This window comes from Lontra canadensis, unplaced genomic scaffold (assembly GCF_010015895.1).
Source record: "Lontra canadensis isolate GAN:19392208 unplaced genomic scaffold, GSC_riverotter_1.0 scaffold2, whole genome shotgun sequence".
Lineage (NCBI taxonomy): Eukaryota > Metazoa > Chordata > Mammalia > Carnivora > Mustelidae > Lontra > Lontra canadensis.
The window spans coordinates 25,343,744-25,361,603 of NW_022630996.1; the positions used below are offsets into that span (position 1 = coordinate 25,343,744).

The 17,860-nt window shown below is 42.3% G+C and overlaps 1 protein-coding gene across 1 annotated transcript in view; it reads left to right on the forward strand.

The window, feature by feature from the left end:
- The first annotated feature begins 227 nt into the window (after positions 1-227).
- Positions 228-17,860, forward strand: part of WNT2 (Wnt family member 2) — a 43,444-nt gene continuing 25,811 nt past the window's right edge. The window contains exons 1-3 of the mRNA XM_032870746.1: positions 228-643; positions 2,745-2,971; positions 8,155-8,432. Coding sequence (XP_032726637.1) covers positions 561-643; positions 2,745-2,971; positions 8,155-8,432 — 588 coding nt within the window. The 5' untranslated portion in view covers positions 228-560. The remainder of the gene's footprint in view (positions 644-2,744; positions 2,972-8,154; positions 8,433-17,860) is intronic.

A 17,860-nucleotide genomic window follows, 5' to 3' on the forward strand; every position in this document is an offset into this window, starting at 1 on the left:
TTTGCCGGAGGGTAGCCTCATCTTTCCGCCGCATGGGTCCTGTGGCAGGAGCCCCACTGATGCTCTCTGACCAGGACCTTCCCGAAAGGTGCCTGCCTCCGCGGGTGCTCGAGGCCACGCGGAGGTGTTCCTCTGTCCCCGCCTCACCTCATCTCCAGACATCTCTTGCCATCATTTCATCCACCCTTGTATAAAACCCGCGCCCCCCCGCCCCACCCGGCGCCGCACCCCCTCCCTCGGCTGCTCCCGGCAGGCGGGGAGCTGAACGGCCAGGGGCGCGCAGGAGGCGCGCAGAGCTCTCGGGCTGCCCTCGCTCGCCGCGCCTGGGGAATTGGGCTGTGGGCGAGGCGGCCAGGGCTGGCCTTTATCGCTCGCCCCGTTGGTGGTTTGAAACTTTATCAGCGAGTCTCGCCACTCGCCGCAGACGCGAGCGGGGGGCGGGGGCGCGGCGAGGCGCCGGCAGCCGTGACGAGGCGCTCCCGGCGCTGAGCGCTTCTGCTCGGGGCACGCATGGCGCCCGCACACGGAGTCTGACCTGATGCGGACGCAAGGGGGTTAATATGAACGCCCCTCTCGGTGGAATCTGGCTCTGGCTCCCTCTGCTCTTGACCTGGCTCACCCCTGAGGTCAGCTCTTCATGGTGGTAAGTCCACGCGCACGGGTGCAGGGGGATTTTGGAGATGGGAGTGGGGAACGCACTAGCCACATAGACCTTTCCCGGTGGCGCTTCTCCGCGGCCACGGCCATCGAAATTCCAGTCGGAACCCCCAGCTGCTGTTCTCTCGTACCGCCTCAGCCCCAGCCCCTTTGCTTTTCCATAGAAGACCATTCCAGCTTTGACAACTCCAAAAAAACCCCACAGCCTCCCTCAAACGAGAGCTCGGATGTTTGGTTGATTTGGATCCAGATGAGCGACAGCAATATCAGCCAATTTCTTATCCCGTTGAGAGACACGCTAGCCGGGTCTCCAGCTCTGTAGCACAGGCGTCTGTATGTGGTGTGTGCGCGCGCACGCGGGTGTGTGCGTGTGAAAATTCACCTTGAAAACTACAACAGTCTCCCCCCTCCAGCACCCCCCGTAAAACTGCCTCATGATAAACCGACGGGCCAGTTCTGGCAGCGGAGAGCTGCACAACGCAAAGCGTGTGATTTTGCATTATTTCTCGTCCTTCCACATTCCTAATGCTTCACCCCGTGGGGCGGAAGGACCTCTTGTTGCCTCCAGGTGGAGATTACCACCTTAACATGAAGATCCAGCCCCAGGGGGCTCTAAGATGCTACCCTGTTCAAAATCACAGTCACTCCAAAGAGTAACTTTGCTGCCCTTTTGTATGCTGGTCTGCGATTTATTTTGCATAGTAAAGGAATGGCAGAATGTTGAAATGTAACAGGTCTTAGCATAGCTAAAAGTTCCAAAGGCAGATTCTCTCCCCACTCCATCTCCCTTCCTTCTGATCTTGAAAAGAGGTGGAGATGTTAGCTCTGTAATGTCCTTGAACCTGCAAGTTTCAGAACAGATACTAAAATACTGATTCAGAAAGACCAGTTATCGTGGGCTGTTTTTTGTTTTGTTTATAAAAGAATCTGGCATAAGTAAGGAGTCTCAGCCAAATTAAAGACTAGAGCAAGGAGCTTTAGGAAGACCCTGGAGCTCTTCAAAGGAGCAAGCCAAAGCGTTGATGGGAAGAAGGGTTCAATTCCTTCCTAAGCCGCTTTGAACAGGAAGGCGTTTAGCCTTGACATTGCTGACACAGGATCAAAGATTGATTTATCAGAGTGACCATTTTTCAATAAAATGACTATTTCTGTTTCCATGGGTGTATAAACATTATTTATTGCCTAGGCTTTTGTCGCATTGTCTCTCAGCTGTCACTTAAATATATTTTTTGGAAGTCACAGCTGTAACGATTTTATGATCATATAAAATAATGAAAATACAAGAAAAAGACATTCTCCTTGTTTGATCGCTTCAAAAGACACCTATGGCAGCTTGGGTTATATAAAAGGTACCTTTCTAAACATTTCACAACTAATAGAGAACATCTGGGTAGAGATGATGATGTAATTTTTTGTTAAAGTTTCTTTTCAAAAGTACTTTATGGAGCTGTAATACTGTTTGATTCTTCCAAACATTTAGTGTCCTTAATAACAATAGAAAGAATTTTTTTTTTCCAAAGGTTCTCTATAAAAGCCAAAGAGAGCTGGAAAAATGGAAATATTTAAAGGATGCTTTGGTAAGGAAAGAAGGGCCTGTGAGGAGAGTGTAACATCAGATACCACGAGCAGGCGTTGATTAGACAGATACAGTTTCTAAAGACACGTCAACGTTAAGTCAAATAAATGGGAGCAAGCTGCTTCTAAAGGTTGACGTCCCCCAAAGCGAAGCCCAGACACAGTGTGTTGTGGAGATCAGAGCCTTCCCCGGCGATCTCTGGCGAAGTCTCTGAAGCCTTCTTCCCCAAACCCATTATTTGTCCCTCACCCTCACTCTTGACCTTGACTCTTCCACCACGAGCAGAGCATCATCAGGTGGCCCTGGTTTCCTGTCCAGAACACACAGCCACTGCTCCATTTTGGGGTGGCTTTACCAGATCATTCCCATGCCTGCTGTGCCGCTTCTTGCTTTCCAATGTCCTCCAGAGGATCAGGAATTCCTATATGAACCAAGCTCTTTCATTTCCTGGGCAACACGACACCAGCCCTGGCCCTTTGTGGTGTTTCACCTCTGTGTTGGTCCTTTGCAGGTACATGAGAGCTACAGGTGGCTCCTCCAGGGTAATGTGTGACAATGTGCCAGGCCTGGTGAGCCGCCAGCGACAGCTGTGCCACCGGCACCCGGACGTGATGCGGGCCATTGGCCTGGGAGTGGCCGAGTGGACGGCAGAGTGCCAGCACCAGTTCCGCCAGCACCGCTGGAACTGCAACACGCTGGACCGGGATCACAGCCTCTTTGGCAGGGTCCTGCTCCGAAGTAAGTCCCCTGCCTTCATGGAGTTCCATGGGGCTGTCCCCTGGCTGGGTCTTCAGAGACTCTGCTCATCTTGTCTTGCATTTTATTAGTCAGAAGCTGCTTCTTTTGGGTTGGCCCTCTCCCTGTTTTGCAGATGACGGCTAGAGAAACCAAGGAACTCGCCTCAACTTTTGAAGGAGGCCAGGCGTAGCTTAGGATGAACTGTCTCTTGGCTCTTTGCTCTGTCCGTCTATATCCTGTCACTACTTTGCCTGTTTCTCCAAGATCAGATTTTGTCTTCAGGAGAAAGGAGGAAGCGGTCACAGGGCTCTCTTGACTTGTTTATTCTTTCTGGGACTTGAAACTTCCAGAGGATTTGAGCAGATCAGGTTGGAATACTCAAATCGTTTACTGACTAAGAAGTATGTATTTCAAAAAAAAACAAAACAAAAACCCTGTGTGTATATTAAGAAGAAGAGACAAATCTCTGTCGCAAACCTTTTATCTCCCATTCAGCTACTCAGCTGCGGTCACTCTGTGTCTAAATTCAAAATTTTTTCCCTCCAGTAGATTATAAATTCTGCAAGGCAGGGACTAGCCTCTCTTTCCTGCACTCGCTTGGTACCATTCACTCATTGATGGGTTGAATGAATGGATGAACTCATAGTGAGCACCTGTTTTTTTGTTGTTGTTGTTTTCTTGTTTGTTTCTTTTTAAGGCACATTTTAGGAAGAATAATATTTATGGAGGATTTGGGTGAGAACCATGAATACATTGTTTTCAAACACATGCTTGTTTTGTTTCTGTTTTACTTAGAAGGAGCATTAAACACATCTAATTACATAATAAATTTCTTAAAATTCCTGAATATGGGAAGTAGCAAATTAACTGACAATCAGATTTCATTGTCAAAAATACCCATCCCTTAACCTGGCATTATGAGCATTCTTCAAGAAGTAGCATGGCCCATTTGCTATTGGGAAATCTGACTGAAAACACAACAGTTTATGTGTGAACCCCAGAAACAGGAAACTACACTTGGTTTTGCCCACCACCACCCCCCATTCCTCAGAAAGTTGTCCAGGCTGTACACTTGGTAATGCTTAACAGAGGGTGTTTCTATCATGTAATCATCACAGCCCTAGGGTTTTATGAGGCCAAATGCATAACTGAATGTCTCTAAAATCCCCCAAGGGTGTAGTACTCTCGCTCAGTGTATCCCTAAAGTTAATTTACTGAGATATTCTGCAATTTTATTCTCTAGTTTAAGAACTATATTCTTGTGCATTCCTTTTGGAGTTTCAATATGACATCGCAAATTTTTGAAAGGTTAATAGTAAATTTCAGCTACATGGAATTTTAAGACTTCACCTAGATTAGCTCACCAGTGAATCAATTAAAGTGCTGGACCTTGTCAGAGACAGTTTACAAATATCTAAAACAAGTGATCTTTGGGTATGTTGTGGACAGGCTCTCAGTGTTTAAGACTGTGTGAGGACTTTCTTTCCAAAGTACTCACAATCATTTTTCAGTCATTACAAATTAAATATCCTTCTCCTTCCCAAAATGTTCACCTCCAAATTCTGTATGCAAAAATCCATTCAGATGTCTCCATATTGAATAAAAACCTTTAGATCAGCAATCAAAGGAAGCAGTTTTGCCCATGGAAGGAACCTAAAGATAACATGTCTAGCAAAGCTGGGGATTCATTTGTAAAATCCTTTAATCTTGGCTATAGGGTTGCTGAGAGGGAAGAGGTTAGAACTAGGGGACATGGTGCTAGTTTGACTGTCAGGACTCAGGTAAAAAAGAGTCTAAGCTGTACTTCTTCAGAGTTCTTTCAGATGAAGCTGAATGTTTTGCCAAAGTACTCAAAACTTAAAACACTCATGCTACACAATTTCTTTCCATTCTTCACAGAAGGCCAGCTTTCTTCCTGGACATTTATATAAACTCCTGTGACTGTCGGTGATGATTTTGTGTTGGTTATGGGAGGGCTGAATTTGGCCTAAAGTAGTTTATCCTGGAAATAATCAAGAAATTCCAATGAAGCTATCCAAAGATTTTTACAATTAATTGTTTGGAGGGAAATTCACATCTTAAGTTGTGAAGAACTCTCTCTTTTGGAAACCTAAATGTCCTTATAGATGAATAGGAAAGGCAAAGGCCAACACCATTGATGCAGAGAACATAACAGTTACCAACATATCCCATGGTCCTAGAGAAAAGGAGAACATTTACTAGCCTCTTTTGCTTCAGAGAGCTAGAGGAAGACAGAACAATTTCTGGAAACATTTGCAATTCATTCATTCCACAGACTGTCGCCAACCATAGGCAGAGAAACTTAAAAGACCAAACTAGTAAACCCAGAAATATTCCTGCAAGAATACACCTCCAGAATTCTAAAATAAGCCTTAAAAAACAAAACAGTGAGCAGGTCTCATCCTTGTAATATATTAAAAGAAAAAGAAATGCAAGCATTTAAAGAGAGAGCTGAACCACCCATAACTTTCCAGAATGTGGAGCTTCTAGTGTTTTACCCTCCCAGTAACCAACCTCTGCCCCAGGAAAAAAAAAAAAAAAAGTGATGCCTATGCACTTAATAAACCTTTCTTGACTTATCTCAACCCCCAAATTATTTTTTTAAGATTTTATTTATTTGTCAGAGAGCCAGCAAGCAAGCACAAGTCTGGGGAGTGACAGGCAGAGGGAGAAGTAGGCTTCCCGCTGAGCAAGGAGCTGGATGTGGGGCTCCAGCCCAGGGTCCTGGGATCATGACCTGAGCCAAAAGCAGAGGCATAATGGACTGAGCCACCCAGGTATCCCTCTCAATTAGCGAAACTTCAACCACATCAGGAAGTACCTGATTTGAGATTTGGATTTTGTTTCATACTGTGATGGCTTTAAAGAGAATCAGTTTTTCTAAGAGGCCCCAGATCAAAATTTGTTCTGTTACAAAGCCAACTCTTGAAATGTGCTACCATTTCACACATAGCATTTTAGTGATTCATCTAAGACACTTAACTGAAAACATCTTAAGGCCATATCTACATGATACCAAAACATCTGGAGGTAAAAATGAAAAGTCAGTCAATGTGCTAACTTTTGTGTTAAATAGATAGACATCTAGTTCTTTAGTAATGTGTTTTAAAAATAAATAACAAATATTTACAAAGGTGATATTTTTGCTTTGGAAATTCCTTCAGAAACATAGCAGATTTTCAGTGATTTTTCTTCCTTCTTTCAGCCAACAAGTCAATATCATCGTTTGCAAGTTATGCCAGGATAAATTCTGCACCTAGGCCACTGATTCCTCTACGGCTTTCAAAATACTGTCTGGTCACTGACATCCTATGATCCACATCTCCCATACCTTTCCCCTAAAAGACCACCTCATAAAATTGTTCTTCTTTCTCCTTAAGGAATAAAACTAGAGCTAAATACATTAAGCATTTGGAATCTACCTCCTCTGTGCCATCTCTCCATGCTGGCACTATATGCCAAATACAAAACCGGGCCTTAGCAGATCAAGGGGTTAACTATGGACAAGCCATTTTCCTAAACTGGCTGTGATAAAATGGGTGTGATAAAAATCTTACTTATCAGAAAGCCACTACCTGAGATTAAGCCACATTAGTATCTATTAATCGCCTTCTTTTACAAAACATCTCAGTTCACTTAGAAAACCTGTGATCCTTGTAATAGAATCTAGAACTCTTTAAAATAGCTCTTTGACCATCCCATTTCTCCCTGGAGAGTGCTACCTGCTACCTATGGCAAATATTCATATAATTGATTTTACCTAAACACAGGGCATGATGGATTCCTTTTCTGATGGTTAGAGGTTTCAGGGGAGATATTTTTTGAAGGCTGAGGTAAGTGCCATGTAATATGGTGTAGATATGTTTTCCTGATTTTTAATAATGAGACTAGCAGAGCAAATATTACAAGGGACATATAATAAATTTTCACAGTGAATGACAAACGGAAACAAGCAGGGCTTCAAGGCGAGAAGGTGGTTTGTTCTTCCAGCTGCGCGGTTCAAAAAGTCACACTTGTCTTGACATACTGCATCGCTGAATGGCCCTCCACTTTCTGCCTTGCGTTGGCATTAGGTTGTTGAGCTTTTATTTTGATTGTTAATATATTTGCTGCAGCACCCATTAATAAAAAGGCATGCTAATAACAATGAAATACTGCTCCACTTGAAAAATGAGGTGTACACGGACCCCAAAGAGCCTTATATCTGTCACTGTACCACAACACCATGTTATGAGTTACTACAGATTATTAAAATAATTTAATGTAGTTATTGCACTGAAATATGTACCTTTCAGCCTGTAAGGGAAAGTAGCCTGTGCCCTAATAAAGAACAATTCTAAGAAAGCACCCCAAAGTGTTCTTGCCCAAGTCTAATTATAGGTGGTAAATTTGTTTCCTTCTAGAAAACGAAAGAAAAGCATTTCCCTGTCTTTTACCCAATACCAGTGATTAGTGCAGGTGTTCCAGAAGAAAGTAAATTCACCTTAATAGTCAGACGTAGTATGTAACTGAAGGATATTGCATATTGCCTTCAACCATCTCTGAATTACTCATATAAGTTGATGCCGAACCAGAACCCCCCTGCCCCCCAGGTCGGAACGCGCAAAGCTGGTCACTGCCTGAGTTCTCTTCCTGGCCTCAGCCCCTAGGTGTCTTTGAATTCAGTTTTCAGCCTCCACTGTTTATGTGACAGAAGTGTCCTCACTAAGGTCTGCAAGCTTGAAAGGATTTTTCAACAAGAGATGCCCATAGCATGAATACTAAACTATTTAGTGGAATGACAGAATCCTAGAACTCAGGCTCTGTTACAAATGGAAGGAAGGCTTCGGAGGCGGCATTCTTCTCCTCTAGGACAGGAGGCGAATGTAAAGCCAGGAGTGGGCAAGACAGGCTTTTGCTGCATTTTCTTTTATATGCTTAACTGACTTGAAGGATGGTTGTCACACAGATGCCTAATCTGACAAAAGCTTTTATGATACAGAAACAATTCCTATTAAAAAGTGAGCCCTGGCTCTAGAAGAGAATCCTTGAAGAACACCAGAACCTTCTTGCTCCATGGCGAAGGACGCCAGAGGCAGAGCAAGCGCTCAACAGCCCCAGTGTGAAAACTATTCCGAACTAGCAATTCCAGACCACATTTAAGATAAGCATTTCTGTTGCAGGTAGTCGGGAATCTGCCTTTGTTTACGCCGTCTCCTCAGCTGGAGTTGTGTTTGCCATCACCAGGGCCTGTAGCCAAGGAGAACTAAAATCCTGTTCCTGTGATCCAAAGAAGAAAGGAACCGCCAAGGACAGCAAGGGCAATTTCGACTGGGGTGGCTGCAGTGATAACATTGACTATGGGATCAAATTTGCCCGAGCCTTTGTGGACGCCAAGGAAAGGAAGGGAAAGGATGCCAGAGCCCTGATGAACCTTCACAACAACAGAGCTGGCAGGAAGGTATGGATGACTACGGTGCTCGTGATTTTCTAGACTGCATGGCTTTATAAATCACTTAAGCCAAATTTATCTTAAGCTTTCCTAGAGTTGACAAAATGCTATACAGTCCAACTTCCCACTGCCCTGCCCCCTGCCCCCTGCCATAGCTTCTAAAGAATATCATGGCCTAGATTGAAATGTCTCCACCGGCACTCCACCTTCCTTCCCACAGCAGAACAGGAGGCCACCCATTCCTTTTGGCATTGTGTAGAATCAAGTGTTTTTTTTCTTTTTCTTTTTTAATTTTTTTTTAAGATTTTATGTATTTATTTGACAGAGAAAGATCACAAGTAGGCAGAGAGGCAGGCAGAGAGAGGAGGAAGCAGGCTCCCCGCCGAGCAGAGAGCCCTATGCAGGGCTCAATCCCAGTAGTTAAGTAGTTTGAGCCGAAGGCAGTGGCTTAACACACTGAGCCACCCAGGTGCCCCTAAAATCAAGTGTTTTATGGTCCCTCTGGATACTGTATTATCTAGACAGGAGATAGAATCTGTGGGTGAGGATAGGGATTCACCCCACATACCAGTGGGACACTGATTGCTTGTATCTGAGGGGATCAAGACCCAGAGCATCTTCTCTCAAACTCTTCAGGAAAGCAACCCACCCGGCATGGCTTATTGACCTCTAGATTTAGAGATGCTTTTTTTAGAACCAGACCCAACTCTCACACATTAAAGCACCACCTTGTAGTTTCTGGGACTGGATGAGTAAGTAGACCAGGGAAAGACATGCCCCAAAGAGGTGCTCTGGCACCTTATCTACTAGTCCTGACTAACTTCCTGGGCTGTGGGTACCCTGTCATTATTTGCCTCCTTGCCCCCGTTTGTTGCATGAGGCAACAGGACCTAAGGTGCTCAAGGTCACAGGGAAAGTCAGTAGAAAAGTCAGTACTAGCATTCAGGTTCAACTCCTAGCCTAGGGGTGATTTGCCCAGGATTAAACCATTTCAGAGCTAGTATTCAGATCTGTTGATGTGCCATTTCTTTCCGCATGGTGACAGGACCAGAATAACTAGAGAGTCTGAATGCCACACTCTATCTATCTCTTTGTGGGAAAAAAAAACATAAACTAATGAAATATTTGGTCAGAACCATTCTAGAATAATCGAATTGCCAATGGGAAGAGATAATCGTAATTTGTCTTTTATCAACACAAAACAAAAATGTGCTTGACATTAATATGTAAAGAAAGATCAGCATAAAATTGAAAGGTCCCCAGGAGGGCTTTGATAGAAAAAAGAATCGAAAAGAATGCAGATCTGTTTGGATAAAAACCCTTTTACTAGGCTCATGGAAAGAACAAATCTCATTTAAAGGAAGTTGGAAGGAAAGTCTTGCTTAACACATGGAATAAAATGAGTGTGACCTGAGCTGTTTACAAATAGTACCTTTCTTGAACTTTAAAAATCAACATTCCTTATTTTCATGAATTTACGAACCTACAGTGACTACTGCCAAGAATATAGACTATGGTTGTGTAATCCTACAACTATTGGTAATTACTGTTTGTGCAATGGTTTAGATTTTTAAAAATTTACATTGACCTTTGTTTTGACATTGATACCACATGTATAAGTTATAAAGTGTGGTGTCTTTGATAGGAGCGTGCTGCTTAATTATTCAAGCAGGGTGTGTAGTTAGATCTAGAAGACTATTCCTAAAGGTAAAGGCATATGGTCCTATGCTGTAACTAAAAGAATGTCGATTTGTCAAAAGAAAAGTTAATTTTGCTTAATAGGCCGTTAGGTTTTGAATGTTTCACTTCTTCAAGACAACAGATCTTCGCTATTATATCGTAGGCCCTGATTTAATGTGACTTTTAATATAAATCACATGATTCTTCACTGTGTAGAGGTGAACAGCTGTCAGGCCTCAGATATTCTCCTGCCTAGTCTGCAAAACCTAGGAGGCTACTTTTGATTGGAATAAAAGTGCACACGCTGACTTTTTAAAATGTGGCTTTAATTAATGGTGGGTGGGCAGACTTTTTCAAGGAGATGCATGATGTCAGTGAATATGAACTTTAATGAGAGTGAATGTATTGAGATAAACATGCGTCTTTAATTCTCTTCTTGCGGTCATTAGACCCCCAGTCTCTGCTCCCCCTTCCTATGAGCAGAAGGTCTGTGGAATCAAAATGAGAACAGGCTGGGCTTGTGTTTGAAGGCAGGCCTCCTGAGCTAAGCCTCCAAGTGGCCTGGCTCTAGAAAGACCCAGTCTCCCCGAACGGAGAGCACTGTCCGTTCCTTCTTATTTTCTGCTTTGTGCTTTTCAGTGTTTCCCATATTGCCCAATATGATGAACATCTACTTTTTTAAAATGCGGGTCTGGGACCGATATGCTTTATTTAAAAGAGAAAACACCAATTCCAAGATTATACTTAGCCAATACTAGAAAGCGAATTCAACACTGCCATTCACAGTGGGCCTTAATTTTCCCCTAATATTTGAACAGTTTAATTCATTTATTACAGCAGCTGGTTAGAGCACCCTCATGTGTCTCTGTACTGTAATGTCATTTCAGATCCTCTGTGCTGTTATGTCTTTTTAATCACAGCCTCAGAATTTGTAGTAATGTTTTTTTCCCTTGATGTGTACTTAAAAATTCATCCTTGACTGAGTCCAATTTTCCACCTCTAAATCAGATTATTAAGTTCTAAAAAGGTAAATCTACCTTCTTCAAAACTAACAGTCTATCAAGAAGGAAATTCCAGTGTCTCTCAACAGTTCTTTTTAAATCCAAAGATGCCATGCCACAGAATCTTCTGAATTATATGTTAAAATATACAAATTACGAGACAAAGTTACGTGGTAGATAGCCACCATTTGTTCCCTCTCATAAGCTTGAAAATGGCTTTTACGTTAATCTACTCTTTAGAAATAGTCACAAGTAATCACAACTAGTTGAAGCAATCACAGCTTCTTTGACCTTTTCTAAGAGAATCAAAAGAATCTGTATCCAGTCAAGCAAGGTCCTAGGATCACTGGAAATGTGCATGATAAGAATTCCAGGAAAACTTTTCCCCCTGAAGTTCTCTTACTGTGAAAACACAGAGAAAATGGGATTTAAAATCCAATCTACCTTAGTTTTAATCTTGCAGTATCCATGGCGTTGCTCACTGAAATTCCGTTTTTCTCCTCTGTAAAAGGTATTCCGTGGTGCTGTGGGAAGACAAGAATTAGGTAGATAGCACAGAACCGGACAGGCAGCTGCACTCCATAGAAGTCCATTTCTTTCTCTTTAGTGAAGCGAAGGTCATCTGTGACTTCAGGAATAGCTAGACACAAACCCAGGAGGAACTATTACTGAGGACTCGGTCTGACGGCCCCAGGTAGCCGTAGAGCCATCTCTGGTACAGTTAAGCACACTAACATACAGGCATGCAGTATTCTCTAGTTTACAAAACACTATCCAAAATTTGTCATTTGATCTTCCAGGAAACCCTGTAGGATAAAAATCAGCACGAATGTTCCCACTTTTCAGACAGCAAGCTGCAGACGGGGGCTGGATGTGGTGACTAAGGAGTCAGATGGCCGAGGCGCGCTGGGCTTGGGGCTCAAACCCAATAGGGTTCGCCCTTCTGTCCTCATGGACCTTCCATGGGGGCTCTGCTGAGCAATTCTGAGAAAAACACAGAGTTTCAGTATTTTGAAAAGAGCAGCAGCTGCCCTTGAAAGGTAGTTTAATGATGATGTTTTGTGTAGGTCTTTCTCTCACAAGCACCCTATAGTGAATTTATATTCTTCTTTAACAACAGGGAGAATATTGTTTTAAATGCCAGAAACACGACTGCTGGTCCCTGGGAGTGTATTTGAAGTAATGGAGCCTTGCTGGGTGGCTTCAGAATGTTCCATCTAATGGCGCTGCACCGCTCTGAGAGGCCTGCGTGCTATGGGACTCAGTTTAGGTCGACAGATAATTAGTGCGTTGCTCTGGGGCACTAAGTCGTAGGTGGAAAAGCACAGGACAAAGAGCCTCCTGACCAGGAGGAACGACCGGTTCGTCAGGGGAGGAGGGAGACACAAGCGCCAGGCAAGCTCTAGGCTATGGGTATTAACAGAAAAATCAGCCACAGGGCCAGAGAGCTGAGGAGAGAAAGGTTGGGTCACAATAGAACTGGATATTGGAGCTGGAGATAAAGATTTCCCATGATTGAGATAGGAAAAATTCTTTCCAGGATGAAGAAACTGCAAGGCCAAAAAAGATACTGGAGCAGAAAGAACATCAAAGTTGAGGAATGACGAGGGCTCTAGGGTGGGGTTCCTGAGACTTAATAGAGGCTGAGGCCGCACACTGGCGTCTGCCAGATCTCAGCCTCGAATGCTGTGCGGAGAGATTTGGACGTCGCTGGGAAGCAACAGGAAGACACTGAACAGTGGAGACATTAAACATTTAAGTTCCACTCTTACGCATTCTTAACTCCTCTGGAGTCCCCTTTGAAAGGCTGATAGATTTCAAAGTTCAGATGTTCTTGATGTGTTTGAATTAGTGCCTTATTAAATAGAGTAGGAAAATTGTGAGAAATGGTTACCTCCCTGAATTTTATTTTCAGCCTTAAATATGCATATAAGGGCTGATGTAGATATTAGGCTTTCTGATGGATGCTAACAAAAAATTAGCATGTGGCAACTGTATTGAAATTTATATTTTTAACATAATGTTTAACATTGCTATTGGCTACTTTATTCATTAGTGGATCTTAGCTATTGACAGCATCTTCTGAGGCATATGGAAGCTGGGGTTCTAGAATCAGAACACTGGCTCTAATACTTGAGCATGACTTTAGACAGGTTACCTAAAGAGAATTTCCACATCAGCTAAAATGTATACACCAGGTTTTAAGCAGGCATAAAGGCAAGTAACATTACTATCCATATTTTGCATATGAAGAGACTAAGGTCTAATAGGAAGGCTAGAAATAGCAAACAAAATGAATTTACTGCTAGCTAAAATCATCTGAAATTCAGACTTAACTTGGCATTCTGTATTTTATATGGGAGAAATTTGGAGGGTCAAGGGATTCAGAGCTTCTAGTTCCATGCCCTGAGCAAACCAGGGCCACTCAAAGTCAAAGCAGTAGAGCACTGGGGCCTGTCCCTGAACTTGGCCTACTGGGAAACTGGGACAGAACAATTATTTCTGTCTATAGGAAATATGTCCAAAGTCCAACAGAAATGGATATTGTCCAAGACACAAGCATAGACTTACTACAGGCAAGTAATCTTGGACCTAATAAAAACTTCCAAGATATCACTCCCATGATGCCCCTTAAGATAAATAATTAATAATGGTTCTGAACCAAGAGAGCTAGGCATGAAAATCACATTCTCCAAAAGTAAGGACTATCAACAGAAAATGATAAAATCAAACTGAACTACAGAGCCAGATTTCTTTAACCTCCTATTCATATAAACCCTCCTTTAAATAATGTTGAGCATCCTTATGAGGCACAACTCTCACTTTGTGAGTATTTGTTTTCTAACTGGTCTCCTTAGTTCATAGAATTAAATACATTTTGAAAAGGTAGATCAGTTGTGCCAACCTCACCCCTGTCTTGTACCTGTACATAGTATGTGCTTCATACTATAAATCTTTATAGATCATAGGAATCAAAAACTAACCAGAATCAAAGTCCCAAAGCAAAGAATAACTTTTAACAAAATTGTTATGGTTCCATGTAAAGTTCTATTATTCATAGAAAATGTTTTTAGACTGGCTTCATTAGTCAATAAGAATTATTATAGGGGCACCTGGGTGGCTCAGTGGGTTAAAGCCTCTGCCTTCGGCTCAGGTCGTGGTCTCAGGGTCCTGGGATCGAGCCCCGCATCCGGCTCTCTGCTCAGTGGAGAGCCTGCTTCCTCCTCTCTCTCTCTCTCTCTCTCTGCCTGCCTCTCTGCCTACATGTGATCTCTGTCTGTCAAATAAATAAATAAAATCTTTAAAAAAAAAAAAAAAGAATTATTATATATATGGTTAGCTAATAGTAATGTTCCTGAATTCCACACCTTATATTTCCTAACAAAACCCACCTGAAGTCACTGTTTTTGAAGAATGACAGTGCTCAAGAAATCACAATGTCTCATTTAAGTTAATAAAGGATTGCATATGCAAATCAGCTGCACAGGTGGCTAATAAATGTCCCTTGTTTCCTAGTTCCAGAACTTGTATTTATAGAAGTTGGTCTGATTTTCAGTAACTCTTATCTTAGAGATATGAACCTGTCAAAAGGATCTGTTAATAAATGTACTTGGCTGTAAGCCAGCATCTGAAAATTAAATATGTTTTCCCTCAGAAAATTAAATATGTTTCCCTCAGGAAAACTGATAGAAGACCAGAAATATATGAGTGGCTTTGTTGCATACACTCAACTAAAAAAGTAAAGTACTAACACTTCTTTGAATGCCCATATTTAATTAAGTAATTTAGTTAAAACATAGCATAGAAGCACCTAAAGTAAATTCTAAACTGAATTTCTAAGGCAAGGTTAATAGTTAAGCTGGCATACATTTCACACAATATAAGGTCGATTGCCCTCATTCTGGTAGGAAGAGATGTCCTATAAAGAAATCTTACAAAGACACCCTGGGGTTGCTTGGGCTCCATTTTCAGCAAAGCTGACTTAAGAAACCAAAATTTCATTCTCTTTGGGAGAAGTCTTTCTAACTGGCAAATAATTCTTTGTAGACTGTAATTAGATATGCAAACACTATGTGTAAAAACTTTTCCTGGAGAGCCTGGGTGGCTCAGTCCTTAAACGTCTGCCTTCAACTCAGGTCATGATCCTGGGTTCCTGGGACTGAGCCCCTTATCAGACTCCCTGCTCAGTGGAAAGCCTGCTTCTCCTTCGGTCCCTCCCCCTGGCTTGTGCTCTCTCTTTCAAAATAAATAAATTCTTAAAAAACAAACAGGGTGCCTGAGTGGCTCAGTTGGTTGGGCAACTGTCCTCGGGTCAGGTCATGGTCCCAGAGTCCCAGGATCGAGTCCCGCATCAGGCTCCCAGCTCCACAGGGAGTCTACTTCTCCCTCTGACCTTCTCGCCTCTCATGCTCTCTCTCACTGTCTCTCTCTCAAATAAATAATAATAATAATAATAAAATAAAATAAAAAATCTTTAAAAACAAACAAAAAACCAAAAAACTTTCCTAAAGCTCACTGAACCCAGAGAACATGAACCCCTGGGAGTTGGGGGAGTGACAAACCCCAGGATGACAAATGCTGGTAGAGTGATTTGAGGTATGGACTTGCTGCCAGTCACATTTGGGTTACATCCTGCCTCAGCCACGCTGCCTGTGAGACCTAGGGCAAGATCTAGTATCTAATGTCCTGGTCCAGGAAATGGGGATAAAAATAGACATATTTTATATGTTTGTGTGGCTTCTATAAGACAGTGAATATGAAGTGTTTGGGTGGGTTAAGTAAGTACTGAGTATAAAGTGTTTAGTGTGGTTTGACATATGTGAGACCCTAATGAAAGTTAAGCTTCCTTATTATGTTCTGACAATAAGCTGGGCACATCAATATAAAATCAATAGAGTTGTTCTAGCCTGCTCAATGCATGTATTACCTTCTTCTATAGCTTTCATTTATTTATTTTAAACATTCAGACTTTTGTCTCTTTGGGATAGAATGCTAATATGTAGAACTTTCTTAAATCCTAAGTCTAGCAATTAGCCTCTGCAGACCAAAGGCTTAAAATGCTCAAAATTAGAGATTTAAGGGCCACATAAAGAATCTGCTAACTATGATTTTAGCACTGAAGCAATTATAAGCCTATCAAAGATTTTTTGAGACAAGTTATCTGGCCAGCTAAAAATGGTTTCCATGAGGCTGAATACCAAAAGAGTACTGGCTGTCCTTAGGAGCCATATTTATTTTTTTCTCACGTAGTCATGTCAAATGAGCAAGTATTTATTCACTGGATGCCCCAGAATAAAAACTTAAGTGAAGCATTGATGCTGACTGTGCTGGCCAGTTTGGTGATATGAAAAGCCATAGGGGCCAGGAGAATGTGAGAGAGGAGGTAGGGAAGACTGGGAATGGGATACTGATGGCAACCTTGAAGACACAGCCACTCAGAATCAAACAAGAAGCAGAAGAGATCTTTTAGGAAAGATCTGAGACAAAAGAGAAAACAGGACCTGTGTCATGGGCCTGTTTTTCAAAGAAGATTTTAGCCTCACACACTGAAGAGAGACAACAAGCCACTGCTATCAATTCTTTCTCGTGTCCTCTCTTCCTGCTGTAAGACAAGAATTGCCCAAACAAAAGTAAATTGTACGGTACAGAAGTGTCTATGGAAGATGGGGAAGTTACAGCCTACCTGCCCCAACCCCACCCCACGGTCCTTTTCCCCTTCCAGACATTTGAGTGCAACAGACTGTGGACAGGACGTAGGGTATTTCACATCTTCCTACCAAAACCTCACTAAATTATACCAATGGGATAAGAAATGGTTTAAATCAACCATGAGGAGAATGGTCAAAGAAATGAGAAAACTCAACAAATTTCTGGGAAGTGGGAAGTAAATGAAGAAATTGTTACTGATAAAGAAGGATGAAGAAGCCACAGTCTAGGGAATTAAAAGCAGATGGGGGAAAGGAAAAAGCAGATGGGACAATAGCTAAAGTGGGCACCATGATGCTCAGTTACTAATGAGCATAGGAGAGAAGCATAGGCCTGAAAACTGGGACTAACTGAAAAACCCACAGACAGAATAAGGAACTCCATCCACACCCTCTCCCCCCATGAGTGGAACTCCTAGAAGTCTGGTGTAGCCTCTCAGGCTTTCTGGAATTAGAGTCTCCAGCATAACAGCCAATGTCCTACCTACTCACCAGAAAACAAAACTCGCTGGCCCACAAGCCCCACCCACATAACCTGCATTCCTAAATACCTTTTGATAACTTTATTCTTAAATATGAAGAGACTGTCCAAAGATTACCATATATTTGATTAAATTCAGCAGCAAGAGAGAAAAAGACCAAGAATTGTAGGATAAATGACCTCGGGGGAGGGGGGAGGGGAAACCAGTAACTCCAGAATGAGAAGAAAATTTTTTTTAAAAGCCTAATTAGTCTCCTCACAGATATTTCAGAAGATGTTCACATCCATAAACTACAAGAATGGATGCTTTGAAAAAGTGACAGCTAGAGAGTAGGGAAGAACTTGAAGAGAAAGCCAAAGAAACCTCCCAGAAAGCTTAAAGAGAAGCCCAGGAAACAGTATGGAGATTCCTCAGGAAACTGAGAATAGATCTATCTACCATACGATCCAGCTATTTCATGTCTGAGTACTTCTCAGAAGAATACTAAAAGACTAATTTGGAAAGCTTCTGCACCCTAAATTCACTGTAGTGTTATTTAAAATAGCCAAGCTATAGAAGCAGCTGAAGCG